Genomic DNA, 15,426 nt, shown 5'->3' with positions numbered 1-15,426 from the left:
AATTATAATCACGACCAAGTCTCCAACATAAGTAAGGTTCCGGTTCAGGGCCTTGTAGACTATCCAGATTCCGAGGATTATGATTAAGTGGAGGCACCTTAAATCAGCTAGATATTGAGTATAGACTTAAACTCTCACTAGACTTTGTGGTGAATTGAATATTAACATGTAGGGTCGGGCCGGTTATATCAGGGCCGTGTGCCAAACTCTGAAATGGGGTCTAATCAAAGTGCCATAATTTTCTTTGTAAGATTTACTAAGACATTCCATAAAGATTGAATCATGAGTTCTAGAAACTAAGAAACCAGATAGCTTACTCTCCGAGTGAGAACGACATGGTACCAGGGCCCTTGCCTGATCGTGGTCGTGCCCAATGGGAGTACATAGGTGATGCGGCACACGTAGCGAAGCACGAGGTTTACTGTAGTGCGGCTCACATTGTTTTAAAAACAGTGAACATATTTTGAAAACACAAAATTCTTTCAAGTTTGTGATTTTTTTTTTGAAATAGCGACATTCAAACATTCCTTTCTGAACATGTATTGAAAAAACCTGAACTTTTTTGAGACCGTGAACAATTTTTTAAAATGCAAACATTTTTTCAATATACGGACAAATTTTGAAAAAAGAGAATATATTTTCTTAAATTATATAAAAAATTTAAAACACTAATATTTTTCGAATTTGATAAAATGAAATTTTTTGAAATTCTAGAAAATATTTAAATTTTAAAATATTTTTGGAAAAAACTTGAAAAGTAAAAAAGAGAAAAAAGAAATAGAAGAAAACCAGTAAAAGAACTAAAAGAAAGAAAAAAAACTACGTGAACTGGACAGGAACCTTCTATAAGGTTCCTAAAACATGGAAACTTGTTGTGCGAATTCGGCCGGCCCATGAATGTGTTGCATGAGTGAAATAACGGCAATCTGCCGCAAATAAACGATGAATAGGAATTGACATGCGGAACCGCGTAGACTTGCCCAGGCGGCATTAATGCTCTGTAGCATGTGGGTTGAATTGACATGCCCAGAAATTCAGGGCCCCTAAAAATTGAAGGCCTCATGCCATCGCATAGGTCGCACGCCCTTAGGCCCAGGCCAAATAACAGGGAATAGTGGCTAAAGCAATAGACATACATGCCATGGGGCTACTGTATCTTATTTTATTATACAACAAGAAGACTCGTTGCGACCATGGTGAAAAACCCAAATGCAGTTGAGAAGTTAGGCTAACTATATGAAACTGTAATTAATACATTGTTAGTCGGGTAACAGGACATGATCGAATCGTGGATCGATGGACTGAGTTTCACCCTTTGGTGCCTACGAAATAACAACTCCTGAGATCAAGACGCTATGTGGCTTTATGGATGTACTCCTGGCCTATCGATACACCAGGGCATGCTTTTTGATAAATAGTATTTCACTTAATTGATTTATCAAGGTGATACAACCGCATCTAAAGAATATCCCGCCTTTGCATAACATGATGCACTGCACAAAAATCCTAGGTGTCCATGTGCGCTAATGCACTTGCTTTCCTATCTTAAAGAGAAAAACTACACTAGGGAAACAAAGGTTAGGCAAAACCTTTTGCCCAAATAGTCTAGTGAGCTAGCGACACATGTATTATCTTGGTATGTAGATTGACATTCACGCGCTATCAGCACAAGACGCCAGTTGAGAATTTTTACTTTTGAGATATATTTTGTTCATGGATAATACTCGACTTGGATATTTGTCGAGTAGCCTCTATAGGACCATTGCCATCTGGCCATGCATGGCTCGCCATTGTAACTTATGCATTGTGACTTATGGTTTCCTTTAAAAAAATCCCACCTGATTTTGTTGTTGGGTTGTACGGCAAACCCTATTCGGTGCCTGCAGCGCCGGTTCGAGGCGTTATGCACTAACCGCCCCGCCAATCAACCTCGTCCGATGTTTTTCAACTTTCTCACTTTTTTATTACTTCTACTGTTCCTTCCCTTTTCCTTTTCTTTTTCCTGGTTTGATGAACCTTTTCTGCGAAATTGATGAACTTTTTACTAAAAGTTGATGAATTGTTTTTCAAATAAGAATGAAGTTCTTTTCAAATTTGATGAATCTTTTTCATACTTGATGAACTTTTTTTAAATTTTATGAATTCTTTTCTAATTCAAAAAATCAATGAACTTTTTTTTCAAAATTTGTGAACTTTGATGATAATCGATGAATTTTTTTCCAAATTAATGAACTTTATTTCAAAATTGGTGAACTTTTTTCAATTTTCTTGAACTATTTTTTATTTCGTGAACTTTTTCAAAATTGTCATGAACTTTTTTTTATCTGTGAACGTTTTTCAAACTGGTGAACTTTTTAAATTCATTAACTTTTCTGAAATTAGTGAACTGTTTCAAATTTATGAACCTTTTTTCAATTTTCGTAAGCTTTTTTGAACTCATGAACCTTTTCATTTTGAAACAAGTTTGTGAACTTTTTTTAACCTGTGAACATGTAATTATTGGGACAGCGCGGCTACAGATGTCCTTAAAGCTTTTGCGATATTTTGGGTCAGTAGTGTGGTGTGGGTCTAATGGTTAGCGAAGCGCGCACTGCAATATAGTGTCGCGAGTTTGAATCTTCACCTCAACACTTTTTCTGGTTTTTTGGCTACTGCTGTGTGCTCATGGGCCGGCCCAAAAAATCGACGCAGTGAGCGCCAGTTTGGTTCGGCAGCGCTGAACGCGCTAGATAGGAGGTCCGGTTTTCTCTATTTGCCGCTCGCTGCGGCAAATTGCTGGAGCGACGCACAGGGAATCTGAACGAGGGCTCGGGGTGGGCCAGCCCATTAAATGCTTGAGCGTTTCCGGTTTTGGGAACGTTCTGGCTGGTTCCCAGCCAGTTTTCTCCGGTTTTGGGGCCTTCTAGGAGGTTCCTAAAACGTTTGTTTTTCTTTTCATCTTTTTTTCGTTTTTAGGTTTCTTTTTTTCTATTTTCTGTTTCTTTTTCTTTCTTTTTCATTTTTCGTTTTTTCGTTTTTCTGTTTTCAAAGTTATTTTCTTTTTTTCAAAAAATATTTGTGTTGCTCACAATTGTTCAAAACTTCACAAAATATTCTCATTTTCAAATTTTATTCATGCTTTCAAAAAATTGTTGAAAACTTCACAAAATGTTCTCATTTTCAAATTTTGTTCCCAACTTGAAAAAATGTTCATGCTTTCAAAAAATTGTTCAAAGTTCAAAAAATGCTCTCATTTTTCAAATTCTGTTCCTGACTTTAAAAAAATCATGCTTTAAAAAATTTGTTTTAAAGTTCAAAAAAATTTCCTTTAAAGTTTTTGTTTACATCTTTCCCAAATATTCTTGGTTTCAAAAATTGTTAACATAATAACAAAAAAATCTTTTCTTTTACTGTTCTTTTATTTTTCTGTTTTTTTCCTTCTTTTCTTTGCTATTTCTTTTTTTCTTTTTCATGTTTCTTTTGTTTGAGAATTTCAAATGTTTTCAGAATTTTAGGACATGTTCTCCTTTTCAAAATTAGCTCCCTTCTTATTTTCAAATTTTGTTCACAATTTTTAAAAATGTTCCTGTTTCAAAAAGTCTATCAGGATTGTCAAAAAATGTTCTTCTTTTAAACACTTGTTGACAATTTCAAGAAAAAATTGTGATTTGGAAAATGTTCACTAATTTGAAAAAATGTTCTTGTTTTGAATTTTTGTTATGTTCATGTTTTCTAAAAATGTCCAGGAATTTCTACCAAAATTCTTTTTTTCACAATATGTTCAGAATGTCATTCATAAAATGTTCATGTTTCAGAAAATGTACAGGAATTTCAAAAATATTCTCAATTTTCAGATAAGATGTTCGTGTTTCAAAAAATGTTCAGGAATTTCAGAGAGTATTTCTTTGTTTTAAAAAATAACATTGTCAGAAAATATTTAATTTTTCCAAAATTGTTCACGTTTTAGAAAACTGTTAGGTAATTTTTTTTTCTAAATTCGGATTACAAAAATTGTTCACATTTCTTCAGAAAAAAGTTTGGAATATCAAAAAATATTTGTTGTATTTCAAATCATTCGAATTTATCAAGAAATCTTTCTAAAATGTTTTTCCAAATCTCAACCCTGTTGTCTGTTATTAAAGATTTTGGCTAGCTGATCGTGGTCTGCTGTTTTGTGTGAGAGAGGTCGTAGGATCGAATCCTATCGTAGGTTACTTGTTTTTCGGGGTGTTTTTACATCGCTGTGCTTTCACTCGACGGGCCTGCCCAGTTCTGCGTCGCCTTTGTGCGTCAAGCTCCTGTTTTGACGCAAAATGCGGCACATAGGAGGTCCCGGGTTGTACTACACATACATAGCATATCTTGGGCCCCCTCCCCAGACTGGGCCCTGGGCCGTCGCTGCTAGGAAAGGAGCACCTTGTTGTTGCTCGTATCTGTGGGGGAAAGAGACATGGGAGGATACATTGAGAGCAAATAGTTCACGAGTGCTTCTTCGGCAGCCTCACAACGACTAACGCCACGTGGGGCGCTCCCAGTCGCCCGTCACATATCGCGCTCTGGGCGTTCCTTCCGGATATTTTGTTTTTTCTATTTTTCCGCAAACGTTTTCAGCTTAAATGGTTTTTTTTGTTTTTTCGACGTTTCGGTTTTCCACCGGCCGTACTTAGCTTTTGGATAAAAATTTGGAAGAAAAAATTTGCACGAAAAAATGCGTTTTCTTTTTTTTTCCTTTCACGAGTCACGGTTTTGCTTCCACGAGAGGCAAAAAACGCGTTTTCTGATTTTTTTTTCTTCCGTGAGAGGCACGGCTTTGCTTCCGTGAGAGGCCAAGTTGTGCTTTTGCGAGAGTCATGGCCGTGCCTCTCGGAAAAAAAATGTGTTTTCTGTTTTTTTGCTTCCGCGAGAGGCACGGTTGTGCTTTCGCGAGAGTCATGGTCATGCCTCTCGGAAACGAAAAAAAATGCGTTTTTTATTTTTTTTTCCTTTGTTGAGAGGCACGGTTTTTCTTCCGCGAGAGGCACGGGCGTGCCTCTTTCTGAAAGGGAAAAACCTGTGCTTCCGGTTTAGTTTTTTCGTCTGGTGTTTTCGTGAAAAAAAGTTCGTCAAAACCTATCAACATGGGATCTAGTTTTAAAGATCTCGACGCAAGGAATTCAATAGTGAAAACGCTTCAAAATTTGGACGCATTGTTTAAGAGATAAAACGTTTTGAATAAACAGGTCTACGAAAAAAGGAAAACTTCCTGGGTTGCAACAAGTGGCGCACATGCAGCGCGCCACTTCTTACAACCTGAGAAAGATGAGAGTGATCTTTGCAATGAGTAATCCTTAATTAGTGATTTTGGGAAACGTGTGGATTGGAGGAGATAAGGAGATGGGAGGCACTTCATGCGTGGGGCCTGCTGGATGGGAACAATAGATTCTGCCTCGCCTGAAAGATTTTTCATGCTCTGTACAGCATTGGGCCAGCCCATTATGCAGCGCTCGCTCTCTCGGGCGCGTTTGTTCGCCCGCTACAGTGGTGTTTGCTGCATTTTTATCTTTTTTATTTTTTTGTTTCATTTTCTTTTTTATTTCTTCACGAGGTTCCTCGGTTTTTTTATTTCCCTTTAGTTTTACTCAGGTTTTTATTCCTGATTTATACTGGTTTTTTCTATTCTTTCTTTTTTCTTCGGGTTTCATTGGATTTTTTTCTTCACTTTCCAATTTTTCTATTTGTTTCGGTTTTCTTTGTTTCTTTGTTGGTTTTCTATTGTTTCCTTCATTTTTCTTTTTCTTTCTCAGTTTTCACACTTTTGCGTTGGTTTTCTTCAGTTTCTTTTGTTTATCTTTTTTTGGTTTTCTTTGTTTTTTTGGTTTCTTATTGTTTCTTCCATGGTTTTCATCAGGTTTTCTTTCTTTCTCATTTGCCTTATTTTGTTATCGTTTTTTTGTTTATTTCTTATTTTTCAATGGTTTTATGTCTTTCTATGTTTCTCTATCGATTTTCATAGTTTCCATTATTTTTGCACTTGTTGCTTCGATTCTCTTTTTTCTTTGGTTTCTTTGGGTGATTTCATGTTTTTTTCATTTTCTTTGTTAGTTTTTGGTTCCATTCTACATTTTCTATATACGTCATGAACATTTTTCTAATACATGTTTAACATTTTTCAAGTACAAGTTTATTATTTTTAATACATGGTCAATTGTTTACATTCTACATTTTTAACACATTTTTAACATCTTTCAGATGCTTGAGCAACATTTTTCAAACACAAGATTAACTTTTTTTCATACATGAACAACATTTTTCTATACACATTTCAACGTTTTCAAATGCTTGATTATTATTTTTTAAATACAAGATTAACATTTTTAACACACTGTCAACATTTTTTCTGTGCACATTTAACATTCAAATGCTTGTTTAACATTTTTTTCAAATGCTTGGTTCACATTTTCTAAATATATTATTAACTTTTTTCATATCCATTGTATATTTTTGTATACATGAGAAACATTTTCTTTATACACATTTAGTACTTTTCAATATATGGTGAACATCTTTGCTATACATATTTTAACATTTTCACATGCTTGATTAACATTTTTCAAACACAAGATTGACATTTTTTTACTACATGGTCAAAAAATTTCTATTCCCATTGAACATTTTTCAAATGCTTGATTAAAAAATTTCAAACGCTTGTACAAGGAATCCTTAAAAAAAATTATAGGATTCAGTCCTATGAATCAAACGATCAACATAGAAAAAATCACTAAGGATTCTAAGTCCGGACATTGGAGCAAGAGAAAAAGAGGCTTCGGGAGAGAAAGAAAAAAGAAAGCAAGCAAGAGAAAAAGAGGCTTCGGGAGAGACGAACAAATGCCACGCCTCACGGCCGGACATTGGAGCTCGCCGCGCATCGCCCCAAATCCCGTTGGAACTCGCCGCATCGCCCCCAATCCCGTTGGAACTCGCCGCATCGCCGACGAGCGTGCGGTGGCAGTGGTGCTGAACTCTTCCGCCATTCTCTGTCTGTCTTCCTCTCCTACCACCACCAACTGAGAAGCGAGACGGCGCACCGTCTTAGGAGGAGGAGCACGCAGGTCTTCTTCTAGCGGCCGGAGGTGATAATCATGGATTCTTCTTCTCTATCTTCTCCATGTGGCTGCTCTCATTCACTGACTCACTGCGTCCTGCAACTCTGCAGCTTCGGCGCAGGCCACGTGTTCGACGGAATGTCTGAGAGGCTCAACTACGAAGAAAACATCGAAACGGCAGCGGCCGGCGGCGAGGACCGTGTAGGCACCTTGCCGGACCAGCTCCTGCAGACGAGGTGATGTGGTGATAGTCTTGGTTTCCCTGCCTACTCCCCATTTGGTTGCCCCCGCTCACTGACGCTATGTACCCAACAACTTGGCAGCTTTCGTGGAGGCAACCTGCTCGACAGAATGTCCAAGAGGCATCACGACGAGGGAAACATGGAAAGGGCGGTGGCTGGTGGCGAGGACCGCATCAGCGCCCTCCCGGACGAACTCCTCCAGTACATGATGTCATTCCTGCTTTCCCGCGACGCCGTGCGGACATGCGTGCTCGCTAGGCGCTGGCGCATGCTCTGGAAGTCCGTGCCCTCCCTACGCATTGATGATCCCGAGAGCTACCACGGCGCTACGGGCTCCAGCTTGTTTGTCAATGAGCTGCTTCGTCTCCGTGACCCAACGCCTCTGAATACATGTGACATCCGTTCTGGTTGTCAGGAGACTGCGAACACCAATTGGGCCAAGGAGGCATTCCGACACATGGAACCATGGCTCCTGTATGCTTTATCCTGTCAAGTTCCAGTGCTTCGAATTTGTTTTCCCTGGCGGGTAATCAACATGACTCTTGTCTCATCGCACTTGAAGAGGTTACATCTTTACCGCATGCGATTTGAGGGATGCTCTCTGGATTTTTCGAGCTGTCAGGTGCTACAGGTGTTAGAGATGAAAGCTTGTCATATCCATGTGAATCTCTTGTCCCAGTCATTACGATTTCTTAAAATTCACTACACGAGTTTTGGTTTTGATCCACGCACTCGTATTTCTGCCCCAAATCTCATTGGCTTCAGACTAGCTCCATTTTACGGTTTGGCTCCTTTGCTTGATAGCATGCCATCACTGGTAGCAGCATCTATTACACTTGGAGAAATGTGCGAGGAAATGTGTTACTGTGGAAATCTATCATGTGGGGGATGCGATGCTCAAGCCGGTAACAACGACTATCCTGTGGCTCTCCAAGGTTTGTCAGGTGCTACGAATTTGAAGTTGACAGCAATATCTTATCCGATAAGGGTATGCTCCCGCTTTTGCTAACTCCTATTGTTCTTTGCCATCCACTAGATCCCATGTAAGTTTGTATCCAGTTATCTATCAATAGAAGCTTATGGAACAAGCTCCTTGTGTGTGTTACATGTTTTCACTAATTCACATGCTTGAATCTTGATGTTTCTTGAGCATGTTTGCATGCACACCGCTACTTGATACTTTAGCCATATTTAATATTCAAACATGTAGGATTGAGATTAAAGCACAGCTTGGATTATCAATCTTGGTGTCTGGTAACACTTAATTACTATGAAAAATAAGAACCACCAGAAAGTTTTCAAAGCATGTACTTATGTATCTCAGAAAGCATTGTGTACTTCTGAAGTTATATCTTGAATTTTTGTTTAACCCTCTTCATTTTATCCAGCTGTCTGTTTTGAGAATGGATTTGACATGGCGCCCCATGTTCAGGAAGCTAAAAAAGTTGTTGCTCAATGAGTGGTGTGTGGCTGATGATTTCACTGGATTGATTTACTTTCTCCAGCACTCACCCATTCTAGAGACACTGATACTAAAGCTTGATTTGCAAACTTCTGAGGTATATATATTCTCCAAGTATGATAGCTTTTATCTTTGAAATTACCATTTACCTTCTGTAGCAAAATATATTGTTTGTTACAGGATTATCATTTGAACGAAATTGATGGAAGTTGTAACTCAGGGGAACAATCATTGCTATCACAACATCTCAAGGTAGTCAAAATTATATGTGGCACGCAGGAAGATGTGATAGTTCACCGTATTTCAAAGATCCTATGTGCCCATGGAGTACCTTCTGAGCAAATTCAGATAGAATAGACCTTCTGTTTGATTGTAAGTAACCATTAGCATTTTTCACGATTATTAGCTTTCAGTAGTCAACCCAGAGTTGTATGCTATATCCCCGTGCACCACTTTAACATCCTTCTAGCCCACCATGACACCGTACCATACTTGGCAACCACAACGTTGCCCCTTATATGGCGCCATTGAATATTGATGCTGCTTGTCATGACCATAGGTGCTTGGTAACTACAGGCAGTAGCATGCCCATGGTGGCAACACGCAGGAGCAGGGAGCTTAGCAGTTAACAATGCAATAGAAATTATTAAGTTCCTGAACTGCACGCTTGACTAGCTAAGCTAGGTAGTCTGTTCTAATGTAGGCAGTACTGAAGGTAGAAAATCGTAAGTGTACATCATTTCTTCCCTTGTAATGGGACAGTTTGACAAGCTGCTCTATGGTTGTCTCGTGTAAGTGCTACCCAAAAATGTTGCCTACCAAATATAAGTTAAAACCTGTGCTCTCCTTGTAGCATTCTGATAGCTAGATCAACCAACTGAACTTCTATCAATATTCCCTGCATGTCTTCCCAATCTGAGTGTTTCATGTGCTCAGTGTGTCCTTTGCTGTTTAGGCAGGGTTCCATTTCTATTGGGAGGCGTTGTTCGGCTGGTCTACTTCGCCCTCTGTTCTTCGGTCTTCATGGATCTAGCACCATCAAGTTGCTGCTTTTCGTCTACTAGCTAAGTGTCCCATTCGTATGAACTCGCTCATATGTAATTTGCTGCGTACTTTGTTGCTCGAATGCAGTAAGAACATGTTTGAAGTGTCGCCATAGTCCTAGTGCACTTTTTGCTCATTTGGTGAACTGAGTGTGAGGCCTGAACCTATTTGCCTGCTGAAGGCCTCTGTTCTGGTAAGATGTTTCAAGGACCTGTCTAGTGTTGTTTCAGGATTGCGGTAATTAATGTGTACGGTGTGATTGTCTGGCTTCTTTCTGAACTTACCGTGTTGGATCAGCGTGTTTATGCATGACAAGGTACACAAAGTCTGCAACACACATAAAATCGAATCGCAACATAGAAACAGAGGATTGTAAAAACACATGAGTTTTGTAAACTCAGTTCCCAAAATGTTTGAAACTCTCAAGACGAAGAGAGTCAGCGGCAGTCTAAGGTGAAGCGCGTAGTGTGTGTGGGACTGGGGGAGAGACTGAAGAAGCATCGCTCTCATCATCCGTCCGCAAGCTGCTTGTGGAATGAATTAAATTGTAATAACAACCATAATTGCAAACCCAAAATAAAAATGGCACAGCTTTTTTTTGGCAAAAGAAAAATCCGGTTTTCTGTTGACAATTTGCCGAAAGCACTGATTGGTCGATTAGCAGCACCTGGCACTGAATCTGATCGGTGGCTCCCTCCATAAGTGATGATGTGGCATGAAAAAACTCACACCGTTTGACTCAAATTTTTCTATGTTTTTTTTAGAAAGTTACTCAAATATTAGGCTGGCTTAGGGCCCACCTGTCATCCTCTCTCCCACCCATCTTCCTCCTCAATAACTAGTGTGTTGGTTTGCTAGCCCAACATCATGGATGCACAATTTTGGAGCAGCCCTGCTCTCTCACCTGTCGTGCGGTGGTCGACGGGCCCACCCAACCTGAACCATGGTTGCGGCATGCCAGGCGGGATGGACCCGCAGCGCTGACGCAACCAGCATGGAGGACATTTTCCCTCTCCCGCCTCTGGTTTGGGAGTTTTGCAGTTAAATACCACTTTTTTGGGGGGCTTGCGTGTACTTCCGCAAATCCAAGATGAAGCGCGGCCTTGGGCGACGCAGAGTTTCTGCTCGCGAGCTCAACTGAGCTCGCCTGAATAGTAAACTCGAAAAAAATTCAAAATAATCCATTTTTTTAGGAAAACCATTCACAAAAGTTTGAAGTGCTTGCAAAATATCGTCATGAAATCACATTCCTAGAAGGCGTGGCAAAGAAAAAATTGATACCCTGAAATTGCTACTTTCAAAAGCATTTTGGAGCACTGAATTTGTTTTTTTTTTGCCATTCCTTACAAGAATGTGATTCTATGACGAATTTTTGCAAGCACTTAGAACTTTTGTCAATGTTTCTCCCGAAAAAAATTGGATTTTTTATTTTTTTATTTACTGTTCACCGAGCTTTGGGCTAGGGCCTAAACCAAGGGGCAGAAAGGCACTTTCGGGCTTTGGGCTAGAGCCTAAACCAAGGGCCTGAGACGATATTGTTGTAGATCGTTCTGGGTATTCTTGGGCTGAGTAACCCCATGTCTTCTTCTCACGCGACCCAGATTAGTATCTGATTGATGTATGTTGATTCGGGATGCCCGCTTAACGTTCTTCATTTTCTACTCTTTTTATTTTATGTGCATACTTCATTTTCTTACTTACCAATGAAAAGATACACATCCGGAAGTGGAATTTCTACACCCAGGAGCAAATGCTCCTGGTGTGAACAGTAAAATAAAAAAAAATCAAAAAAATGTCAAAAAATTCTGAATTTTTTTTGTGGCATACTTATACAAATGTTTGTTGTGCACGTAAAATTTCATCGCGAAATCACATTGGTGGAAGGTGTGGTAAAAAAAACAAAATCGATACTCTGAAAATGTTACTTACAAAAGCATTTTGAAGCTCTGATTTTGTTTTTTTCGGCACGACTTCAACGAATGTGATTTCATGATGAAAATTTTCATGCACAAGAAACACTTGTGAAAGTATGTCACAAAAAAATTTCAGAATTTTTTAAACTTTTTATTTTTTTTTTTATTTTACTGTTCACACCAGGAGCATTTGCTCCTGGGTGTAGAATGGTACTTTCGTACACATCCCGCATATTCACGAAAAAATGTTAATATAGCCGGATAGCCTTCCTACATCCATCTCTAACAAGAACAAACAACTACTAGTATCCAAACCTTTCTCGCACTAATACAATTACTAGTAACATATTAACTGAAAAGCCTGGCATTGCGAAAGTGCCGGCGGAATGTGTCACTCTGTACATCGTCTGCGCTGCAGAAAAGAAAAGGAAAAACATACTCTATCGATGTGGATAGGACGCAAACCTAACGATTAATTGGACTGGACTTGGGCTCACTCGAGTGCTGGTGACGTAGTCTGCAGCTCAGGGTCAATTGCATTGCATGCAACCTCGAGTCAAGCGCTACCTCCATTGCAATTCAATCCACGAGTTCAACCGATCGTGTTGTGCCACCTCCACCCTAGAGATCATGATCACAATACTGTTCTATATTCATATTCATTTCCTGCTTACTATCACCGGAAAGCCAGGAAATATATACCACATATGAGTACCTCTGTTGCAAGAAAAACAAACAATATAACCTTTTTTTGTAGAATTGAGTTGCATTTATAGTATTATATTTTGGAATCCTCTTCAGAGTTTTTTTTAGTGTTTATTTGTAGTGTGGTCTGATTGAAGAAATATCCAGCAAACTCAAAACCTATTTCAGTACAGGAATGGTTGTGTGCATCCTGGTAGTAATACCATTTTCAGAAGAAAAAAAATCAGTCAAGGAGCCTAGCCTATTTCGGTGATTCGGTCAAGGAGCCTCACTTGCTGAAACGTCTTCACCTGAGCCATTGCATAAACATCACGCCGTGTTTGTAAAAAGACAGATTTTCGCAAATTGTTCACGTTAAACTGCAGATTTTCGCAAGCACTCATCAGGGCTCAGGCCATCACACCGCAACAAGAAAAATATATAGCCCCCAAAGCGCTAGCTGCCACCACTAGCTACATAACCAAAAGTAGAACTAAACCATCCATGCCATCTCTAATTGACCTATCTAGGAATACATACTACTACTAGTTTTTCGCAAAGATGACTAGAGCTTCCACGACTGCATGCATGCACGCGCGCGCGCATCTCCGGCGTGATCACTGGGGCTGCTGCTTGCCGGACTTGGACGGCGCCGCGCCCGCCGACGCCACGTTAGCGCCGGACGGCCCGCCGCCCTTGGCCAGCTGGGCCTCCGTCTTGGAAGAGGCCGCCATGTGCTGCTGCTTGCGCTTGAGATCGGCGAGGAGCTGCTCGTTCTCCTGGGCCAGCAGCTGTGCTGTCCGCCGGAGCCGCTCGTTCGCCTGCATGATGCACAGGTTCTCCAGGTACAGCTCCGTGTTCGCCCGCTCCATCCTCCACGAGCCCCCTGCAGCACCTTCACATCCATCGATAGCAAGTTAGTACTAGTACTCAGACCAAAACATATTCCAACTAATGCATGCGTTTGATTTAGAAACAGCTAGAAGCACTAAAGATTCAAGAAACAAGGCAAGAAATGCACCAAGGAAAGGATTGAGAAATGCAGTGCCGCTTCTTCATACCGTGAAATGGCAGTACTTGGGCCTGGATCGGAAGGCACGGACAGACAAAGGCACTGGTAGCAGAGAGGAAGAAGAAGGCTAGCTAGCTATAGCTCGAGTGAGGATGAACTTGTGGTGGGTGGGGGGAGAGCACAGGCGAGGGCGCTTATTTATAGGCCCGCCCCGGCAAAGCAGCAGTGGATCGAAATGTGCATGTGACCGTCTCGAGTTGCTACTCCAGTGTTCTCCTGCACAGCTTCAATGCTGGCCGAGAGCTGCCTAGGGCTCTGCATATGGAGGATGTGTACAGTGTACATTCATGGTGGTGGTTAGCTGTCAATGACAAAGTGTGATGATGGTGATGAATTGATGACGCACTTCTGGTTTCTCTCGGTCCAGAGATACGCAATCATTCTTATTCTCGGCCGTGCCGCGCGCTTCTCCCGGCTAGCAGCATTTCCAAGTTCCAACGTATTCATCCAAGTCACTCCCCCCTTCACAAACGGTCAAACTTGGAGTTTACACAGTGCACCAAAGAATTTGTAAACCAGGTCCATGCTTGAGCTTTCCGGGCGAAATTTTACTTGGTCGAATAACCAGATTGATCCCCTTTTTGTTAAGTTGGATAGGATCTTAGTTAGCCCTGCTTGGGAGTTAAAATTTCTACTAGTTACTGTCAGGACACTGGTTAGAGGTGTCTCTGACCATGCAGCCTTGCTTATGCATGACGGGGTTAAAACCGTTACAACTAATAAACCTTTTCGTTTTGAATTATGTTGGTTTACCAGAGATGATCTTGCTGCTGTAGTTAATAAAATTTGGCATTCTAATGTGAATGTCAAGGATAATTTGGCCATTTGGATGCAGAAAATGAGGAATTTGAGAAGATGCCTAAAAGGCTGGAATCTCAATGTGGAGGGGGCTTATAGGAAGAAGAGAAACACTCTAAGTTCTCAACTAGATGATCTTGATAGGAGATGTGAGCTAACTGGGTTATCAGTAGCTGACTATGAACTTATGAAAGACCTTCAGCGTAGTTTGAATAAGATTTTGAGAGAGGAGGAAATCAAATGGTATCAGCGCTCTAAAGAGAGAGATCTCAGGGAAGGGAATAACATTACTAGATATTTATGATTAAGGTGAGCGGTAGGAAAAGAAAGAACAAGATCTTTCGTTTTGTGCAGGATGGGGTTATTATCCAGGGTGATAAAGAGCTACTGGACTATGCTACCAAGTTCTATAAAGAGCTTTTTGGTCCTGTAGACCTTTTACCTATCTCCCTAAGTATTCCTGTTCCTACTTGTTTAGATGTTAAAGATAAGAAAATGTTAACTGCTAAATTCTCCTTGGAAGAGATCAAGCTTGCTGTCTTCTCTATGAAGCGCAACCGAGCGGCTGGCCCCGATGGAATGCCCGTTGAATTTTACCAAGTATTTTGGGATTTAATTTGTTCCGATCTACTTCAGTTGTTTAATGATTTTTTTGATGGCAAATTGGACCTCTCTAGGCTAAATTATGGTGTGGTTACATTGATTGCGAAAGGCCAGGGGGCTGATAAGATTCAGACGTATAGACCTATCTGTATGCTTAATGTTCCTTCTAAGATTTTTACCAAGGTTTTGAACACTAGAGTTATGTTAGTTGCGGACAAGATAGTGTCTAAGATCCAAACAGCGTTTATTAAAGGGCGTTATTTGTTGGATAATGTAGTAAGGTCGCATGAGACCATGCACTATCTTCATAGAAACAAGCTCTCCGGTGTGCTTTTTAAAGTTGATTTTGAGAAAGCTTACGATAAAATTAACTGGGACTTTATGCTTTCTGTGTTAGAAATGAAAGGGTTCCCTGAAAAGTTTATTCAGTGGACCAAGTCAGCCATTGTTGATGGGAAAGTCGCTATTACTTTAAATGATATGTATGGTAATTATTTTACTACTAGAAAAGGTCTAAGGCAGGGGGATCCCTTCTCCCCCTTACTGT

The 15,426-nt window shown here is 40.3% G+C and overlaps 2 protein-coding genes across 5 annotated transcripts; one reads left to right on the top strand and one right to left on the bottom strand.

Annotated features, from left to right (window-relative positions):
- The first annotated feature begins 6,820 nt into the window (after positions 1–6,820).
- On the top strand, positions 6,821–10,088 carry LOC119320024 (putative F-box protein At1g49610). Of its 4 annotated transcripts, none has more exons than XR_005154735.1 (6): positions 6,821–7,088; positions 7,172–7,297; positions 7,385–8,238; positions 8,692–8,862; positions 8,946–9,137; positions 9,721–10,088. XR_005154735.1 is itself a non-coding variant. In XM_037594167.1 (6 exons), the coding sequence occupies exons 2-5, from the start codon at positions 7,200–7,202 to the stop codon at positions 9,120–9,122; spliced, it is 1,353 nt and encodes a 450-aa protein (XP_037450064.1). In that variant the 5' UTR covers positions 6,821–7,088; positions 7,172–7,199; the 3' UTR covers positions 9,123–9,137; positions 9,725–10,088. The 4 variants fall into 4 exon arrangements, 3 of the variants coding, with proteins under 3 accessions (XP_037450064.1, XP_037450063.1, XP_037450065.1); XM_037594167.1 differs by having other exon boundaries at positions 7,385–8,291; positions 9,725–10,088; XM_037594166.1 differs by having other exon boundaries at positions 7,385–8,291.
- A 2,738-nt stretch (positions 10,089–12,826) lies between these two features.
- LOC119322397 (protein LITTLE ZIPPER 3-like) lies at positions 12,827–13,575 on the bottom strand. Its single transcript, XM_037595894.1, has 2 exons — positions 13,468–13,575; positions 12,827–13,301 (listed from the first exon to the last, which is right to left on the bottom strand). The coding sequence occupies exon 2, from the start codon at positions 13,276–13,278 to the stop codon at positions 13,024–13,026; it is 255 nt and encodes an 84-aa protein (XP_037451791.1). The 5' UTR covers positions 13,279–13,301; positions 13,468–13,575; the 3' UTR covers positions 12,827–13,023.
- Positions 13,576–15,426: the final 1,851 nt, after the last annotated feature.

The sequence above is a fragment of the Triticum dicoccoides genome, chromosome 6B (assembly GCF_002162155.2).
Source record: "Triticum dicoccoides isolate Atlit2015 ecotype Zavitan chromosome 6B, WEW_v2.0, whole genome shotgun sequence".
Taxonomy (NCBI): Eukaryota; Viridiplantae; Streptophyta; class Magnoliopsida; order Poales; family Poaceae; genus Triticum; species Triticum dicoccoides.
The sequence above is the reverse complement of the archived record's forward strand: the minus strand, read 5'-3'. Positions and strand labels throughout refer to the sequence as shown.

Coding starts and splice junctions, on each gene's coding strand:
- LOC119322397 (XM_037595894.1), bottom strand. CDS start 13,278: ATGGAGCGGGCGAACACGGAGCTGTACCTGGAGAACCTGTGCATCATG.
- LOC119320024 (XM_037594167.1), top strand. CDS start 7,200: ATGTCTGAGAGGCTCAACTACGAAGAAAACATCGAAACGGCAGCGGCC. Junction 8,292..8,691: donor CAATATCTTATCCGATAAGG/GTATGCTCCCGC, acceptor CATTTTATCCAG/CTGTCTGTTTTGAGAATGGA. Junction 8,863..8,945: donor TTGATTTGCAAACTTCTGAG/GTATATATATTC, acceptor TGTTTGTTACAG/GATTATCATTTGAACGAAAT.